The 19,216-nt window shown below is 35.3% G+C and overlaps 3 protein-coding genes and 1 non-coding gene across 4 annotated transcripts; 2 read left to right on the plus strand and 2 right to left on the minus strand.

Moving 5' to 3' along the window:
- Window positions 1–1,600: 1,600 nt before the first annotated feature.
- TRNAV-AAC (transfer RNA valine (anticodon AAC)) lies at window positions 1,601–1,674 on the minus strand. The gene has a single exon. It is a non-coding gene; the product is annotated as a tRNA-Val (tRNA).
- An 841-nt stretch (window positions 1,675–2,515) lies between these two features.
- Window positions 2,516–13,076, plus strand: LOC131023561 (alpha-1,3-arabinosyltransferase XAT3-like). The gene is made up of 4 exons (XM_057953106.1): window positions 2,516–2,522; window positions 3,306–4,121; window positions 4,191–4,339; window positions 12,834–13,076. The coding sequence occupies exons 1-4, from the start codon at window positions 2,516–2,518 to the stop codon at window positions 13,074–13,076; spliced, it is 1,215 nt and encodes a 404-aa protein (XP_057809089.1).
- Window positions 13,077–13,277: 201 nt separating this feature from the next.
- Window positions 13,278–15,055, plus strand: LOC131023562 (uncharacterized). The gene is made up of 3 exons (XM_057953107.1): window positions 13,278–13,698; window positions 13,861–14,623; window positions 14,719–15,055. The coding sequence occupies exons 1-3, from the start codon at window positions 13,278–13,280 to the stop codon at window positions 15,053–15,055; spliced, it is 1,521 nt and encodes a 506-aa protein (XP_057809090.1).
- A 139-nt stretch (window positions 15,056–15,194) lies between these two features.
- Window positions 15,195–15,841, minus strand: LOC131023563 (uncharacterized). Its single transcript, XM_057953108.1, has 2 exons — window positions 15,731–15,841; window positions 15,195–15,650 (listed from the first exon to the last, which is right to left on the minus strand). The coding sequence occupies exons 1-2, from the start codon at window positions 15,839–15,841 to the stop codon at window positions 15,195–15,197; spliced, it is 567 nt and encodes a 188-aa protein (XP_057809091.1).
- Between the last annotated feature and the right edge of the window lie 3,375 nt (window positions 15,842–19,216).

Here is a 19,216-nt window from a genome sequence, read left to right on the forward strand (position 1 = left end):
TTTAGTAGTAATTTGATCTAGCTATGACCCAATTTTGATATTTATTTTTAAAAATAATTGAACTTTGCAAAAATGTTTAATTATGGTCCGCGCCACATTATAAATCTAATTTAGGCTCTCATGTTTCTCATATGGTAATTAACTTCATTCTTTCGACATCCCAAATTGAGAAACATGGTTTACAGGTGATCCTAGTAAAACTAATTCCAATATCAAATTTTTTGATGCGGGTTAATTATAGTTAAATTATTTTTCAAGTTCAAGCTATTTTAAAAATAAACTAAAGTTGAGGTTTTAAATCAAACAAGTCTTAAAATTCATTTTTATAAATTGTGATTAGGGACCTTAATTTGAATAACAAGACCATATAGTATATGAATTAAATCGGGAATGCTGTGTACTCGGATGGGGTGAAATATTTAAAATGAGAGAAATTAAAGGATTAATTATTTATTTAACTACAAAAAGTTGTTAAGCTTTTTTTAACTCATGCTGGCCTGCTGGGGAAGTCGGTATGGTTTCCTCTATGCAAAAGTTTGATTAAATTCAAAAGCATACGTGTGTGCGCGCGCGCGTGTTTTATATATTTTTTGGGGCAAAACCTAACCTAACATATATTGTTGGACGATATTAAAAACATATATTGTTGGGCATATAAAATGTGAAGAGGGGGGTGACTAGTGACGCATCAATTTCATCAAAAATAAATAAATTTAGATTTCCACTGGAATATCACACGTAAGATGATGAAAGAAAATAATATGCGATTGTTAGGGACATGTTCGACGATTTAATTAGATTGATTCTTTTGCGGTCTTTTAATCTAAAGGGTTAATTGCCTGAAAATTGTTAAATTTATATCAAATTCTAATTTAGCTAGCGTACCAATTTTGATGTTTGGCATGGTAATTACCAATGTATTGATTTAATTAATCTGATTTTGTTGCTACTCAAAATTCCAATTAAATTTATTTTTGACATGAGTAACAAAATAAATATTGATGTGGCATAATCGTTTTCGTGTGGTAGCCGATTGGTAGAAACGACGATTGGTAGAAACGACGTCAATTCTTATGAAACAACATCAATTTTGCAACTTGTTTTGTTAGTAATAAATTTAACCAAAATCCTAATTAGTAGCAAAAGCAAATTAAATTAATATTATAGAAATCACCACCTCAAATTTTGAAATTAATATTCAAAATTAGATTAAATTAATAATTTAGTAATTACCATGTCACTTTAACATTGATATGCCATTAACCCCAAATTTAAATTATTCTTTCTAGTTGCTATGACATTTACATATTGACATATTGTTTATGGTATTTGTCCCCTTCATGAATATTCAAACATTAAAAATCCTTTGTAGTAGTATTTTTTTTTAGACCAGAATCCTTTGTAGTATTAATAAAGAGGTTAGGAGTTCAATTTCGACCGCATCCTTTCCCCACTTCAAAACAATATATTTATTCGTATTTATTGTCGGATAAATCTAAACCATATATCAACGCGCAAATGCTCAATATAATCTGCAAAAACGATTAGTATTTGATATTAAAAACCAAGTAGAATGAAAACAAAAAATACATATTAAAAATGGCGTCGCCCGGAATCGAACCGGAGACCTTCAGTGTGTTAGACTGACGTGATAACCAACTACACCACGACACCATGTTTGTTAAAGTTAATTAATCTATAATTAAGCGAACCAATTGACTGTATATATATATACATTTATTTAAAAGTTTTCTGAATTCTTTTGCCCTCTTAATAGGTACTTCTGGATTCTTCTAACATAGTCAATTAAAATATATTAACTCCAGGGAACAGGCCCATTTTATGATGCGGCCCAGTAATTAGGCCTATTAAATGTCAATTTGGTTTTAGACTAGTCCAATAGCTAGGCCTAAAAATTAAAATGATTCTTTATTTCAAACTGTACTAATTCCATAATTCTGTATTGGCGTTAATAATAATAATAAAAAAAAAGGACTGCAAAATCAAATAAAACACAAATACTGTGTCCGATTACTTCCTCTCCAAAATAATAAGCCGATTACTTAAGAAATTTAAAAATGGAGAAAGAATCATCACTCTAGCTAGTAAAAAGAAATCGTGTCAAATACCGAAATAAGAAATGTCACTAACTGATCAAAAACGGCTCGTTGCAATCATATAAATATGGTAATATTATCAATATCGATCCGATTATAACATTAAATTACCTTTCTAGCCTTCTTTCTTCTATTAACTTTGAGCTAATTAATTTCCCAAATTGGCACAGTAACCGCGCAAATTGAACTGGCCCTCTATAACAACTCCATTATAAAATAAGATGTAAGTTAATACAGATAATAACATAGATATTCATAAATATATATATATATATATGTTCACGTTTATAAGAAGAAAATTGACATGTTCATAGTTGATGATATATAATTAATGTAGGGTTTTTTTTTTTTTTTTTTATCACAATTGTTTGGAATACACATCGATCCTGCTAGATGACATGACAGGTAAGTATTGTGGAATGATATATACATTAAGTCAATTTGTTTCAGTTTATTACTTATCATCTCTCTATCCGTTTTTCCCTTTTGTTTTAAAGTTTCAATCGTTGTAGATCTAATAAACGCTTAGCAAAATTGAACGAAATTCAATTTATTTTGATAATGCGTGTATCATTAATTATCTGTAAATATATGTATCTGCAGTTAGGTAACAATGGGCGCTGAGAAGATAATTGTTAGGAGTTATCGTCGGCAGCAGCAGAAAAAATTAGCATTTGCAGCAATTATATGTATGATTATTATGGCACTCAACTTTACCGCCGTTTTCAAGCCCTATTTCCGTCGCCCTCCAATTAGTAAGTTCCTCTTATTATTTTTTTTAAAAATACCTAATTTACTTTTTAAGTTTTACATTTCAAATTTTATTTGGAATCATGTTATATTTCACTCTCTTCGTCGCACTCTAATAATTAAGCTTGTTTTTCTTTTTGGGACGTTCCATTAGAATAGGCTCGTTTTTTATGTTGAGTAAAAAAATATATGAACCACACTAGTTTTCTCTTAAAAAAAAAATAAGTTTTTTAATTTTCGTACCCAAAAAAAGTGAACCTATTAGAGTGAGATAGAGTGAGTATTACTTTACTGCATGAAGATGTTACTTTATTAACCGATTTTTAATGTCGTTTGCAAAAATATTACGACCTTTGAAAGATACTCCATTTTCTCGATCTTTTATGTTAATTTAATTTGAAAAATGAGTATCCTTCCTCTTGATTTATTTCCGTGCAGATTGTGACATCTTCAACTACTCCAACTCTAGATCCGATGTGTATGAATTAAACGGCGACGTACGCATCCACGGCGCCTCTTCCACCATTTTCATACCACCTTCAAACCACCTGACCTCCATCAAAATAAAACCCTACCCACGAAAATACGACGCCGCCGCCATGACCACCGTCTCCGCTTTCCAAATCAAGGCAGACAAACTCCCTCATTGCACCCAAACCCTCGCCGCCCCGGCCATCCTCTTCTCGACCGGCGCACACGCCGGAAACCACTTCCACAGCATCGCCGACGTGCTCGTCCCGCTCTTCGCCACCTCCCACCGCTTCAACCGCCACGTCATCTTCCTCGTGACCAACCACGATTCTCGCCTCACTTCCAAGCACACCAAAACCCTACAAAGACTCTCCAAATACGACGTCGTCGACATCGACGCGCAGAATCAAACTCTGTGCTTCCCGGGAATGATCGTCGGCCTCAGAGCTGACACAACCGATCTATCCATCGATCCCTCCCCGTTTTCGAGCTTTTCCGCTCGAAACTTCACGAAGCTTCTACGCAGCGCCTACTCCTTGGAGAGGGAGTCCGTGCGCGGCCACTATCGGCCTCGGATGCTCATCATTTCCAGAGCCAGGTCGCGGCGGTTGAGCAACGAGGTCGAGGTGGTTGAGCTCGCTCGAAGCCTAGGGTTTGAGTGCGTGGCACAAGATTTGAGAGGGGAAATCGAGTCCGTCGCCAAAATTGTCAACTCCGTGGACGTCATGGTAGGAGTGCATGGAGCTGGGCTGACCAACATGGTTTTTCTGCCTGAGAATGGCGGTAAATTAAGTGTGGGAGTTGATTTAATTTGTTTGATTGAGATAGTAATATTAGTATTTGTTATTGCAGTTGTGATCCAAATAACGCCGGTGGGGCTGCATAATTTCGCGAGGCAATGCTACGGGTCGGCGGAGGAGGAGATGAAGTTGAAGTATTTGGAGTATAAGGTGAGGCTGAACGAGAGCTCGTTGTTAGGGAAATATGGTGCCCAGAGTCAAGTATACACAAACCCTGTCCAATTTTGTCATAAGAGAGGATTTGATGTTTGTAAACATGTGTTTTTGGATAATCAAGATGTTAATCTTGATTTAGGCAGGTTTAGGGACACCCTTTTGAAAGCGTTGGACCTCCTCACTCTTGCTGCTTAATTAATCACTCACCTTCCCACGCTTAATTACATATGCGCATATTCATTCTGCTTCGGATCCTCAGGTTTTATTATACAATTTTCATTATTTTATGAAATTATTTATTCTTATATAACAAAAATAAAATCACATAAAAAATATCCATACAAATAAAAAAAGATATATTAAGATATTATATAATTATACTTAAAATTATTTTAATTCTGAATAAGGTTTATTATATACCTTGAATATTAATATGGGTTTTCATATGTTTCATAACTATGTAACACGAATGTTGAATAGTCGCAACTCGCAAGTACAACGTCTTTTACTAATTATGCTATTATAATATGCAAAAGCAGAACTACATTATTTTGGCAAAGTTCATCATCGTTGAGAGGCTTTAATTTGACCTCCTTTTGAACATAAACTAGCATTTGCACCACGTGCAATGTACGGGAAACGTTTTTATATTTTTATATTTATATAAAATTGATACTAACTCAATTATCATATTTATGTGTATAATAAAAAAATTGATTTTAACTGAATATATTTGAGCCGAATATTAAAAAAATTCACAATAATAACATTTGATATTATGAAAAGAAAAAATAATAAATTAAATAAAAATAAAATCAAAGAATTTAAAAATAGATTTATTTTAAAAAGGATGAGAGGATAATTTTTTAAATTTTAATCTTAAATAAATACTTCCTCCATCCCACGAATCTTGACACATTTCCAAATTACCTTATCTATCCTACTTTATCATTTCTATTACTTTCTATCTCTCATACTTTATCACTTTTATTATCTTCTCTCTCCTACTTTATCACTTTTATACTTTATTAACTACACACTTAAAATATTAATCAACAATTCTTTAATTTCCGTGCCAAAACCAAACGTGTCAAGATTCGTGGGGCGGATGGAGTATAATTTTTAAATTTTAAATAAAATATTTACATGAAATATCAAATTAAAGCTTTTATCGTGATGTTTAATTTGATACGCATATTAATTACTTTATAATTAGTCGAATTTCACAATTTTAGAAAGAAATAAAACAAACAAACAAAAAGATAAAGAAAAAGAAAATAAAAAGAAAATATATAATTTATAAATAAACCTTCAATTTTATTAATTATAATTACAAAATTGCCACTTAATTTTAAAATTGATTTCAAATTGGAAGTGCCCTTTTAAACTGACTAGCATTTGCATCCATCACGTGCAATACACGGGAAAACATTTTTAATTTTTATATTTTATATAAAATTAATACTAATTCAATTATTATACTTATAAATATAATAAAAAATTAATTTTAATTGAATATTTTTGAATTGAATATTGAAAAAATAAAAAAGAATTCAAATTTATAAAATTTGATATTATGGAAAACAAAAACAAAAAAATAAGTCAAAAATTAAAATAAAATACTAAGTAAAAAGAATTAAAAATATATTTATTCAAAAAAGATGAGAGATGAGAGAGAAATTTATAAAACTTTAATATTTAAACAAATTTAATTTTTACATTTTCAGTAAAATATTTTCATAAAATATATCATATTAAAGCTCTTGTCGTGATCTTTAATTTGATATGCATATTAAATATTTTATAATTAACGAAATTTCACAATTTTGGAAAGAAATGTAACAACAAATAAGAAGTTAAAGAAAATGAATATAAAAGGAAAAATATATAGTTTAAACATAAACCTTCAATTTTATTATAACTACAAAATTGCCACTCAATTTTGCAATTAATTTGAAATTGATTTCAAATTGGAAACTCCCTTTTTAATACTCCCTCCGTTTACGAAATAAACTCTCATTTGATGTTCGGCACGGAAATTAAGAAAACTGATAAAGGTGTTGTAGGTGAAATAAAAGTGTAATTGACCAAAAATGATAAAGGTGTAGTGGGGGTGAGCCCATGAGTAGTAAAAAGTAGTAAGTATAGAATATAAAAGTAATAAATGCATTATAGGGTGGGCCCATGAGTGGTAAAAGGAAGTAAATATAAAATATAAAAGTGATAAATGTGTAGTGGGGTGGCACCCATAAATGGTAAAGGATAATAAATTTAGGAAATAAGAGATGGTATAATTGTCCAAAAAGCAGAGTAGGAGTTTATTTAATGGATAAATATTTAAGGGCAAATAGAAGTTTATTTTTTAACTAGCATTTGCATCCTATGTAATGCATGAGAAAATATTTTTTAATTTTTTATATTTATATAAAAATTAATACTAATTTAATTATCATACTCATAAATATAATAAAAATTAATTTTAACTATATATATATATATTTGAATTGAATATTAAAAAAATAAAAAATAATAAGAATTTACAATTATAAAATTTGATATTATGAAAAGCAAAAACTAAATAAGTTAAAAAAATACTAATAAAAAATAATTAAAAATACATTTTAAAAAAAAAAGATGAGAGAGGAGAGAGAAATTTATAAAATTTTAATATTTAAATAATTTTAATTTGTACATTTTAAATCAAATAATTATATAAAATATATTAAATTAAAGCTCTTATCGTGATCTTTAATTTGATATGCGCGCATATTAAATATTGGGGTAAATATCATGAAAACCCCTGAAGTATACCCGCTTTATCAAAAATACCCTGAAATTTTCAAAATGTTCTCTAAACCCTCAAACTATCAGATTTTTATCAAATATATTCCGCATCTATTTTCCGGTCACCAAATACGTGTGTGGCTCGCCGGATGCCACAATGTAACTTATATATATATTTTTAATGCAATGGCAAAAATGACGTCGTTTCGTACAATATCATTTAAAAAAATTCACTCTGAAATTCAAAATTCACTCATACATGTTTGAAATTCACGCTAATAACGTAGAATTAAGGATAAACACGGTAGAATATGGTACAAAACGAAGTTATTTTTTCCATGTCATTTAAAAAAAAGAGAATATAAATTACATTGTGGCATCTGGCGAGCCACATCACGTTTCTGGTAACCGAAAAATAGATGCAGGATATATTTGATAAAAACCTGATAGTTTGAGGGTTTAGAAAATATTTCGAAAGTTTCAGAGTATTTTTGATAAAGTGGGTATAGTTCAGGAGTTTTCATGATATTTACCCTTAAATATTTTATAATTAATCGAATTTCACAATTCTGGAAAGAAATAAAACAACAAATAAGAAGTTAAAGAAATGAAAAATAAAAATAAAAATATAGATTAAACATAAACCTTCAATTTTACTATAACTACAAAATTACCACTCAATTTTTAAATTGATTTCAAATTGGAAACTATCTTTTTAATATAGTATAGACTAGCATTTGCGTTGCACAAAAAATATTTTTATATTTTATTATATATAAAATTTATTATCATTTGATTATTATATAAAAATTCTAAATATAATTAAAAATACTATAATTTAAGATAAATATATTTTAGTTTAATATAAAATAATAAAGAATAAGTCATATGAATAAAAAATGATATTGTTAAAAAAGAAAACAATATAAGTTAAAAGATAATTGAAAAAAAATAGGTTTATTCAAAAAAAAAGAGGAGAGAGGTGAGAGAATTTTCTTAAGTTTTAATCTTTAAATAAATATAATTTTTATATTTTAAATCCAATATTTACATAACATATATCAAATTAAAACTCTTGTCACGATTTTTAATTTGATATGCATATCAAATATTTTATAATTTGTCGAATTTCATAATTTTAAAAAAGAAATAAAATAGAAAAATAAGAAGTTAAAGAAAAAGAAAAAAATATGTATAGCTTATAAATCAACCTTCAATTTTATTCTAACTACAAAATTGCCACTCAATTTTGAAATTGATTTGAAATCAATTTGAAATTGAAAACTCTTTTTAATATAGTATAGATAGATATAGATCTAGATTAGAGATATAAATGAGTTTTTACCGCCCAATTAATGTTCTTATAAAAGAACAAATGTGATCCATGTATTAAGTACACAATATATATATATATATATATATATATAGGGGGCCGCTCCAATGAGACCCCCTAATTTTAGTGAGATCTAGGGCACGATCTGGTGCGTTTATTTTATCAATCCTATGGCTGATATTGTATCTGGAGGGTGATTTTTTTTCACAGGGTTCGAATCCTGGAGGGAGCAGAATATTTTAAATTTTGTTATTCATCAGTATATACGGCCCTGTTCATTAGTATATATGTCTTATTCATTACGAATTTTCTAAATTTTATTTTTCATCAGTATATACATCTTGTTCATTAGATATACGTTTTATTCATTAGTATTATATGTCTTATTCATTGTACTCATGTTACACGAAAAATAGGGGGTCTCAATGGAGCGCGCCCCTATATATATATATATATATATATATATATAGGGGAGGGCTAGAATAAAAACACTCTTAAGTGTATAAAATATAAATGATTTTCAGCCCTTAGATCATCAAGATCTACGGTTGATTCGTAACCCTTTTGGATGAATTCGTGGTCCTGGGTTCGAATCCCAAAGGTAGCAAAAATTTATGTTTCACAATTCGTAACCATGTTGGATGAATTCGTAACCCTGTTGGATAAAATTCGTACATTAAAAAACGTTTATATTTATATTTTAAAAAGTGTTTTTACTGTAGCCCTCCCCTATATATATATATATATATATATATATATATATATATAGGGGAGGGCTACAGTAAAAACACTTCTTAAAATATAAATATAAACGTTTTTTAATGTACGAATTTTATCCAATAGGGTTACGAATTCATCCAACATGGTTACGAATTGTGAAAAATAATTTTTTGCTATCTTTGGGATTCGAACCCAGGACCACGAATTCATCCAAAAGGGTTACGAATCAACCGTAGATCTTGATGATCTAAGGACTGAAAATCATTTATATTTTATACACTTAAGAGTGTTTTTATTCTAGCCATCCCCTATATATATATATATATATATATAAACGACAATAATAAAAATTAACATGTGGTTTGGATGATCTCCTCGATCTTTTTTCTGCCGTTTGGTGCGCTAGCGGCAGGGATTAGGGTGGTTGGCTTCCTTTGGTGGAGTTGAGCTCGGTCCAAATCTTTTTAGATGTTGAGTGGGCGACGGGTTACTGCTACAACAAAAATGACCTATAACTACACCCTTTTTATGACACTATTGGAAATATGTCATGATAAATGCTCTATTACGACAACATGCTTTATATATTGATAAATGGTAACACTATTATGACATAAAAATGTTTGTGTGGAAATAGTTAGTCAATTAAGACATTGCAGCATGTCCCATGAATCATAGTATAAGATATACACCCTTCATTCTTTTAAATTAATCAACGAAAAATAATGATGAAAAAGAAAAATGTAAAACATATTGAACAAAAGTTCCAAGGCGCGAACTCTCCCACCAAAATTTATCATCTTAATTTTTATTTTTATTTTTTTATAGAAAAAACTGCTCATGCTATGCCTCTATTTTCCCAAAGCAACGAGTTAAAGGTTTTCTTCACTCTTCAATTTCACTACCAACACAATGAAAACTTCCCCAAATTTTTGTGAAATCGATTATCTCCACACCGATAAATTCTATAATTTCAGCCCCTCCATTACATAACTAGATATAGAAACTAGTGAAAGGGCAAAGGGTTTATGCTTTGAACAAGGCAAGGGGATCAAAGGGCGGAGTGGTTCAGATCGAAACTCATTCGACGATCAGCGATTCAGTTGTCGACGATGATGAGGAAACGGTAGGCGGTGGAGGTAATCAGTTTCACCGCCGGTGTTGGGTATGGAAGGGGCAGAACAACTATAGGTGTTCGACAACTTCAGTCGCAATAGATTCGATTGACTTCTCGTTCGCTACATTCTAAGTGGTATCGATGGAATTATCCCTTTTAATTTCATTTTCTCCTGATAAATTTTTTGCTTATACTCTGCTGATAATCTTTCATGCCATGAAGACTAAGATCTAAATAGAATTAAATTATTAATGTGTCGTGTATTCGTTTTGTCCTTTTAATTTTTGTAAGTTTCTATATGTTCTTGTTGTGATTATTGTCATACTTTGTATCTATAGCTATGAAAAGATAAATCAGCAATTTTACTTTTCATCAGAGTATATGTTCTAACTGGCAGGACAGGATATGTGGTTTTACTTTATCAATTGCATGTTTTTCCTTGTTTTTATAAACAGATGAAAGTAGTAACAAAACTACAATTTGAATTTTCTGGGCAGAGCACTTTTTCTTTCTTGCTTTTCTTTTCCTTTTTTTTTTGGTGTGTTTCTAGTTCTATTTTAATTTGAGCTTTTAATACAGCCCTGAGAATGCTTTAAAGGGAAGTTTGATTTAGTGGATAAGATAGATAAGAATGGTATGAGTAGAGGATGTTTAAATAATCCATCCAACTTCGAGGCGATAAATAAGCAAAGAGCATCATATCAATTAATGCATCATATCATATAACATTAAAACAAAGTTTCAATTTGCATCACAATTAGAATCTTACAAGTTCTAGCATTATTAAGCATAACTTTTAGAGGCGAAATTTAAAGTGTCCTTTCTCTTATGAATAATTTGAAAAATGTCATCTCTTACTATGTAAAGCACTACATGCCCTACATAAGTGAAGAACCGAAAATGCCCTTTGAATGTGATGGATGTGCATTGTTTTCCGCAAAAGTTCTTACACATCTATGACAAAAGTTGTTAAAGTGTAAGAAAAACATCAATTCATCAATTTAAAGATTGAAATCGGTCAAATAAGTGTTGGAACATGTGAAAGACTGACAGAAAAAATAATATTTATTTATTTTTGAATTAAAATCGAAGGTTTTACAAGTAAATCGTAGGCTAATTAATCAATGGAATATAAATACTAAAAATTAACACAATCGATATTAGCACTCAAAACACACATTGGAAAAAAAAAAAAAAGACTGTCCGACCGTAAAAACAAAGTGTCCGACCGGACATAAGGTTTCATCGGTCGGACGCATATATGTTCCGGTCGGATAGATGTTTTTTTGGTTCCGATGTGTGTTTTGAGTGCTAATATGGATTGTGTTAATTTTTTGTATTTATATTCCATCGATTAATTAGCCTTCAATTAAGGGACATAATTTTTTTTTTAATTGATGATAAACGACAAATATGATGTGAAATAGCCTTGTCAGTAAAGTATTCATGTCAAACACACTAATTTCATTGAAATTCACGTGAAATGAAAGAATCTTTGTTTATATATGAGTGAATTCTCTCATCCTCTCATCCGAGCACTCAAAGTGAAAAAACACTCAAACTCATTAGAAATTCTAATATTTTCCAAGTGGTGAAGCTATTATTTGTGAATTCTCTCATCCGAACGTTTAAAGGTATGTCATTTTACGTTTGAAATGTAATTTAAGTTGGTTATTGTTTATTTTCAATGTTTTGTTTGATCCTATATGCTTATGTGAATTATTAGCATATTATAGCATACTATGATTTAAAGCCACGTTAGAAGGAAATACATGTGAATTAGAGCACATTCTATCATGTTTTAAAGTATTAATTAGTAATTATTAGTTGCATTTTAGTTCTATACATATATATTGCTACATAACTCATGTTAATATGCTCGAAAATCATGTATCCGCCCAGACAAGTGTCCTTGAAAATGTGTCCGGCCGTGTGTAATTATATATCATGTAATACACGGCCGGACACATTTTCCTCGGAAACTTCCCCGGGCGGATAGATGTTTTTCGAGTGTATTAACATGTTATATGTTGTATTTTAACATTTTATTCCCTTTACATCATATATTTATTTATTTATTATTTTTTCTGTAGATGAATGAATATGGGAGATACTTTGTGGTTAATTATGGAGGTGCCTTCAATGGTTATGAGTACATCGACGGCTCTTCTAAGAATTTGCATATTTTCGGAGACACAATGGCCAGTACGGTGTACATGATAAATCACCTGATGTTGGAGAATTCATTGAGCACTAATTACAGCTTGTATTATTTGACGAAGAGATTAAATGGCAGGGTATACAGTAAAAATCTTCTTGCCGATGACAATGATTTGCTTCAGTTGCTGGCGTCCCAGCCACATTTTCCTAAGATTTATGTTGTCGAAGACGATTATAGTGGAGAAGTGTATGTTCCTTCGTTCGATCTCCCTCAATCTTTCGGGTATGGAGGTGAATCCAGTGCAACATTCGAAGGTGGGGACGGATTGGAAGCAATCCAAAGATATGCTTATTTAGACCTATCAGCCGGAGATTCACCGGCGCAAGAAATTGTTGAACCGTCGGTCACTTGGGGTAATGATCAGTCAACGGGTTGGCCTTCATGGGATGAGCCAAATCCGTACAATTACGATCGCCTAACAACTGATCGTTGTTGGGGTCCAGCTGATGATCAATATACGTACGAGCCTCAGTTTGTGGAGAATGCTGGTAATGTAGATGAAGATTATGTTCCATCGTCTGAAGCCGAGACTGATACAAGCGCCTCTGAAGACTTGTCGGAGCCAGAGAACGTGAGAAGGGCGGGGATTGAATATGCAGGGTGGTAGAATTTGCAGATCGACGACGATGATGACGAACAGGTTCCTGGAGCAGATGAACTAACTAATTGGTTAGTTCCGGTTATCCCGTTGGACGCTGCAGCGGCACTTGTGGATATTGAAGATTATCAGCTACTGCCTCGGGAGTTGTCAAAGAATATGTATTTCAATAGCAAAGATGATCTGATCGTTGCAATCGGTCTGTGGAACATGAAGCAGGGCAAGGAATTTTCTGTCAGCAAATCAGACAGCAGACGAGTCTACTTCAAATGCAAGCATTCAGATACGTGCCCCTTCAAGCTCCATGCATCGTCACAAGATGGAGCCATTTGGGGAGTGTATAAGTTCACCAATGAGCACTCATGCGACGGTGAGCTAGGGCGCGTAGCGCGAATAAAGGCCCCCGCAAAAGTCGTCGCAACATATCTAGCACAGAAAATACACGACGATTGCGAGATCTTGAAGCCGAAGGCAATCCAGCTGGAGCTGCGACGTGAGTTTGGCATACAGATCAAGTACGATGTTGCATTGCGAGCCCGTAATCGAGCCACTGAGATGGTTTATGGTCGACATGATCAGTCCTTCGAGATGCTGCCCAAGTACTTATACATGTTGAGACAATCCAATCCCGGTTCGATGGTGGAGTGGGAAGTTGACGATGATGGCCGATTCAAACACTTATTTGTTGCTCTTGCAGCTTCGGCTACCCCTTTCATGTTCAGCTTACGGCCAGTGATTGTCGTCAACGGCACACACTTGAAGGGCAAGAATAGGGGTATTTTGTTTGTTGCAGTGACGAAGGACGGCAACGAGAGTTTGTTCCCACTCGCGTATGGTGTTGGCCCGAAAGAAAACGATGAATCGTGGACTTATTTCATGTCACGCATTCGACGTGTTTATGGCCAAGCCGATCCACTTTTGATTGTCTCTGATCAACATATCTCCATTGCCAATGCTATAAGGAATGAGTTACCAAATGAAACCCACGGCCTATGCTACTACCATTTGCAAAATAACCTGAAGCATTACGGTAAGGCAGTGGTCGAGGTGTATCGACAAGCTGCATTTGCGTACGAGAAGTCCGACTTCAATAGGGCTATGAACGCCCTGAAGGTTATGAAGAGAGTTGCGTACGATAAACTAATGGGGATTGGGCCGGAGAAGTGGGCTCGTTCGATGTGTCCTATGCCTGTGCGACGCTACAGTTTTATGACATCAAATGCCGCTGAAGCTTTTAATTCCAGATTGTTGTGGACAAGAAGACTTCCTATCTGCTCGATGTTAGAGGCAATCAGAATTGTTATTGAGAAATGGTTCAGCGAGCGACTAAGGGCTGCACAACAAATCGAGCAAGGCTTGACTGCTGAGGCCGGTAAAAGGGTAGCTATTGAAGTCCAAAAAAGTCGTCGATACACTGCACAAAGGTTGAGTGGCATGAAGTATAAGGTGCAAACTGCTGACAGAAGCTTTAAGGTGGATCTGGAGAAGAAAAAATGCGAATGTCGAGTATTCCAGCTAGACCAACTGCCATGTTCTCATTCAATCGCTGCAATAAGGTACGAGCATTATTTCTAAGGCGGGTTCAGTGAAATGTAAATATGTTTTAATGTTCGTTATATTGATTACTGTCGGAGTTTGTTTGTTTTTATAGTGAGGCCGGTGATACGATCGCGGAGTATGTAGACTCGTACTACACGAACGAATTTCTTATCGATACTTACTCTCGCGAAGTTAATAATCTCCCGCCGAGACGCCAGTGGTTGGTTCCCGAGCACATGGCTGAGCAGGTTGTATTACCTTTGATTGTAAAAGGTCAATCGGGGCGCCCAAAAGAAGGAAGACATCGAGGTGGTGGTGAAGGCAGCAGCACACAAGCAGATGAGTCTTCTAGTATCAGGCGTCGTAAACCAAAGAAGTGCAGCATCTGCCATGAAGAAGGACACAGCAAGAGAACGTGCGCTGGCAGGGCGACTGAGCCCAGGGAGTAGTGGTTTGTATTTGTGTGTTGTAACAGTTATTGATATTGATTGAATTATCTTATTATTCGATAAGCTGAAATGATTAACTGGAAATAAAGTTCTTTGAATAACCAAATAGAACCACAAATGAATGTAACAATATACAACACTATCTAAAACCAAGGCGATCGCATCGGACCTTCCAAGTTTCACACAACGAAAATATAGATCTAGAAATCTTGCTCCTATATGCCGCCATGTTGCTATTACCCCACTCAATGGATGGAGAGCCAGATATCAGTCGTTCAGCATACATGCAGACGAAAGGCCCGCAGTTGACAGAGTCCTGCTGGTGAAACTGAACCTCCGCTGGAGCAAACTCTGCCGTCATAAGTGGCCACTTGTTCTTTGCCACTGTCGAATCAATGGATGTGTCGTCTAGCCACCTCGACACCTGAAGGACAACTGGCAACAATCTCAGTAAAGGTAGTAAATCACCAACTCGAGCATCCTGTTGTCGAGGTGTTAGCTTGTGGAATACTGGGTCATAGACCTCGCAAACGGCTTCTCCTAACCGAATCCGACATAGGATAAAATGGTGGCCAATTATGACTGGCATGAGAACCTATGACAAACCACAATGAATTGATAAGAAACAACGATAAAGCACAAATGACAAGTAACAATAATTGTTTAACTGATAACCTGTGTGGCATCCATCCATCCTATATGACCAGGAGGAAGTTCATGGCCCTTAAGTGATTTTCCACGTACTTGGCAGAGCCAGTCTATCTCAGGCTCCCAACCATCAGCCATTGCTGTACTAGTCAATACATGAAACTCCTTGGGCCGAACTCACTTCCTGCCCACTTATCCAATAGAGCGCCCCACTCTTTCTTGAGGTATATCTACAGATCAAATAAGTAATTATTAATTTATATCAGCACCAATGAAAACATATAAATAATGAAAGTTTACTTACAAACCAATCCGTGTCTAATATGACTGTGTTATTCATATCTACGTCATCAAGTAAATCCAGGGAATCTCGAAGTCTATTTCTCAAGGTCAAGAAATACAAGTCAATATCCTGCAACAAAGTTAAAATAAGAAAGTTTTTAGAAAATAATTTAGCAATGTTAAAATCAAGAGATTATTTACCCCAGTTGTGAATTCCTGGCTGACATTATCCACCCGCGCGAAGTCGTCGTACTCCCGCAAACCACCACTGGCCCTGACATACAGCTCACGACCCTTACCAGCTCGACATCTAGCCATCCACTTCTCATAATGGTCACTGTAGTTTTGTGTCACTGGACGTGGCATTCGGCTATTAACCCAAGGCGATCTCTGAAAGTTAGACGGACGCCTCACCCTCTGACTGCGACGCGGGGGCTCCTGCTCAGCCGGCGGCTGCTCTGGGTGCTGCAGCAGCAGCAGTGCCTGTGGCTGCTCTGCCTGTGGCTCAGGCTCCTCCGTCTGATACGGGCCTGCAGAACTAGACTGTCCCCATTCATATGGTGCAATAGAAGTGAGGGGCTCAGCAAAGAATATCGGGGGCTCTGTCCTATACTGCGGCTTCAGGAATGGGGACGACCAATGAGGGTACACATGGGTCGAACAGTCAAAAGTCTGCTGTGCCGGTGTGTAGTCGCCCTGACCAGACTGCATCATGGCCCGCCACTGCTCGTTGTAATCTGGGGTCTCTGCTGGGCGAGAATCATAATCTGAAGGGCGTGCAGCAAAATGCTGGGTCTCTGGATGGCGTGGTTCCTCATCGCGGGGGTCGTCGTCGCAGGGAACTGAAACACTTGGCCCTGAAGCGTCGGGCCCTGAAGCACTGGTTGGGGCTCTGTGCTTTGGAGGGGACCGTGGCTGGTAATCATCAGGGGACCGTCGCTGGGCATCATCATCAGGGGAGTCGGGCACTCGGAAATGTTTGCTCTTCTTGCACCTATCCTTTTTACCCTTGCCCTTCAGTTTATCCAGTAATTTGCCGAAGGCCTTCTTAATCTCCTGATGGATCGTCTTCTTCACCCACTTACGGTCCACCTCACCCTCGCTGGGACTGGATACAGCCCGAGATCCGCTCGACGATGAAGAAGTATGCGGCGCTGGGCGCTTGCCCGTATCTACTGAATGACGAGCCGGCTCGTGGGGTCGAGCATCCCTCACAGGGCCCCAAACACTGTGACTGCGAGTCGTACGAGGTTGTCTAGGTACATCCTCCTCGTCACCGCGCTCTTCCACAAAACGGGCTCCGGTGTGCTGTGGAAATTGGACACCCCGAGTTAATGGGTTGTCGGGGGACCTGAAGCTCACCGAGAGTTCGCCCGGTGTCAGCGCTGTTATGAAGTAGTGACTCGACAGATCATCACCATCGGGCTCCAAGGGCAGGACACCACCCTAGAAAGCAACAAAGATAATATATTTGAACATAAGTAAAACTAGTAACGGTGAAACACTAAATCTGAAATAACTGATTACCTGTCCCTCAAATAGCTCGCGCAGACCGTGAAGCCGGGGCTTACCCCTGAAAGTCCATCTCAAAAATCGAGGGTGCGCTGTCGGATCACCGCTAGATGCTGCGACCATGTGTCCGAGGCCCGGGACGCGCTCCAATGCCCAGACATATAAAGCCCACGAAGGACCGTAGAAGTGATACTTCTCGCCCTTTCCTGTCTCTGTCGTATAATGGCATAACATCTTATACGAATACGCGCCCCAGGGGAATCTATCAAATGCAGCCAGATCATCCACCAACACCCAAAGCCACGGCTGTACCCGCGCATCCAACCCAAGAACAAGGGTGTGAGCCACACACACGAGGACAGCACGAAGGTACAGGCTCCCATCCTCATCATCCACTCGACGATCCAAATCGCACACGCGTTTGATGAGCGACTGTATGGTGATGCTTCGCCCACCGCAGAATCGTCGGTATGCCTCCACGCGACTGCAGTTGTGCTGTAATGTCGCATCGAACCTCGATCCCCCGAAATTGAGCCCAGTCACTAATGCGTAGTCCGCTGGGGAAAATCTGACTCGTGCTCCGCACAGAAAGAAGCACATCTCATCGTCTTCTAACACAATCTGCCTCGATACAATCTGGTGTAAGGCTTTATTGCTCTTCGGGCCGAGCCTCCAATCAGTGAAATGCCCAAAACATGATGCTCTAAATCTTCCCAATAAATCTGAATTGCACTGTTCGCCGACCACATTTAAAGTTTCAACCAGCTCCGGAAAATGTGAATCCCTATAGTAGGTGCTGATAGCAACCTCTGTCTGATCTATAGTGTCGCGACGAAGATATGGGACATTCGCCTATTCATTTACAAAATGAAAACATATTAAATTCAGTAAAATATTAAAAAATAATACAAATAGCATAATTAAAAAAGAGGCGAAATTAATTAATACCAAGCAATTTAATTAAATAATATTAAAATTCAGTAATTCAGTAAAATAGTAAAATTCGAGTAAAATAGTAAAATTCAGTAAAATATTAAAACAGTAATTTGAGTAATATTAAAATATTAAAATTCAGTAATACTCCCTCCGTCCATGAAAGAACTTCCTAGGAGGGAGTGGCACGGGTTTTAATAAAATGTTGTATAGTGTATTGAGAGTGGAGAAAAAGTTGTAAAGTGTATTGGGAATTGTGAAAAATTATTTATAATTTATTGTGTTGTTTTAATTAATGTTATTTGAGTGGTGAGAATTGTCTTAAAAGGGGAGTATTTTTTAAGTGGTGGGGTATTGTCCCAAAATAGGAAAAAATAGGAAGTTCACTACAACAAAAATTGGATACGACATCACACAAACGACACTGATTTTTGTCAAAGTCTGAGGTCTTATATATTTTGTCTGTGGTCTTATGTTTGTCTGTGGTCTTTTAGCACAAAAATATGCTAATAGACACTAGACTTATGTGTCTGTTGTTATAAATGAGATGTGAAAAGTAATCTATAACACTGGTCGTAATAGTCCATGTTTATATGTATAGTGTTATTTTTTAAAAATAATAAATTAATTTAAAAATAATCAAATTAAACAATTAAAAGTTCTTTTTAACTAATTGTTCACCGATTCTTAAAAAACAAGAGTTGTTGATCGTATAAACCATTATTTCCAATAATTAAAAAAAATTATAGTAAAATCAAAGTAAATTAGTTAAATACTTAGTTTTTT

The sequence above is a fragment of the Salvia miltiorrhiza genome, chromosome 4, assembly GCF_028751815.1.
Source record: "Salvia miltiorrhiza cultivar Shanhuang (shh) chromosome 4, IMPLAD_Smil_shh, whole genome shotgun sequence".
Taxonomy (NCBI): Eukaryota; Viridiplantae; Streptophyta; class Magnoliopsida; order Lamiales; family Lamiaceae; genus Salvia; species Salvia miltiorrhiza.

Bases quoted from the DNA above. Each gene is read 5' to 3' on its own strand.
- LOC131023561 (XM_057953106.1), top strand. The intron at 4,122-4,190 runs GTAAATTAAGTG...TTGTTATTGCAG, and splicing joins TTTTCTGCCTGAGAATGGCG to TTGTGATCCAAATAACGCCG. The intron at 4,340-12,833 runs GTATACACAAAC...GGTAATGATCAG, and splicing joins AATATGGTGCCCAGAGTCAA to TCAACGGGTTGGCCTTCATG.
- LOC131023562 (XM_057953107.1), top strand. From the start codon at position 13,278: ATGAAGCAGGGCAAGGAATTTTCTGTCAGCAAATCAGACAGCAGACGA. The intron at 13,699-13,860 runs GTTCGATGGTGG...TGTTTGTTGCAG, and splicing joins GTTGAGACAATCCAATCCCG to TGACGAAGGACGGCAACGAG. The intron at 14,624-14,718 runs GTACGAGCATTA...TTGTTTTTATAG, and splicing joins CATTCAATCGCTGCAATAAG to TGAGGCCGGTGATACGATCG.
- LOC131023563 (XM_057953108.1), bottom strand. From the start codon at position 15,841: ATGGCTGATGGTTGGGAGCCTGAGATAGACTGGCTCTGCCAAGTACGT. The intron at 15,651-15,730 runs GTTATCAGTTAA...GGTTTGTCATAG, and splicing joins GATGGATGGATGCCACACAG to GTTCTCATGCCAGTCATAAT.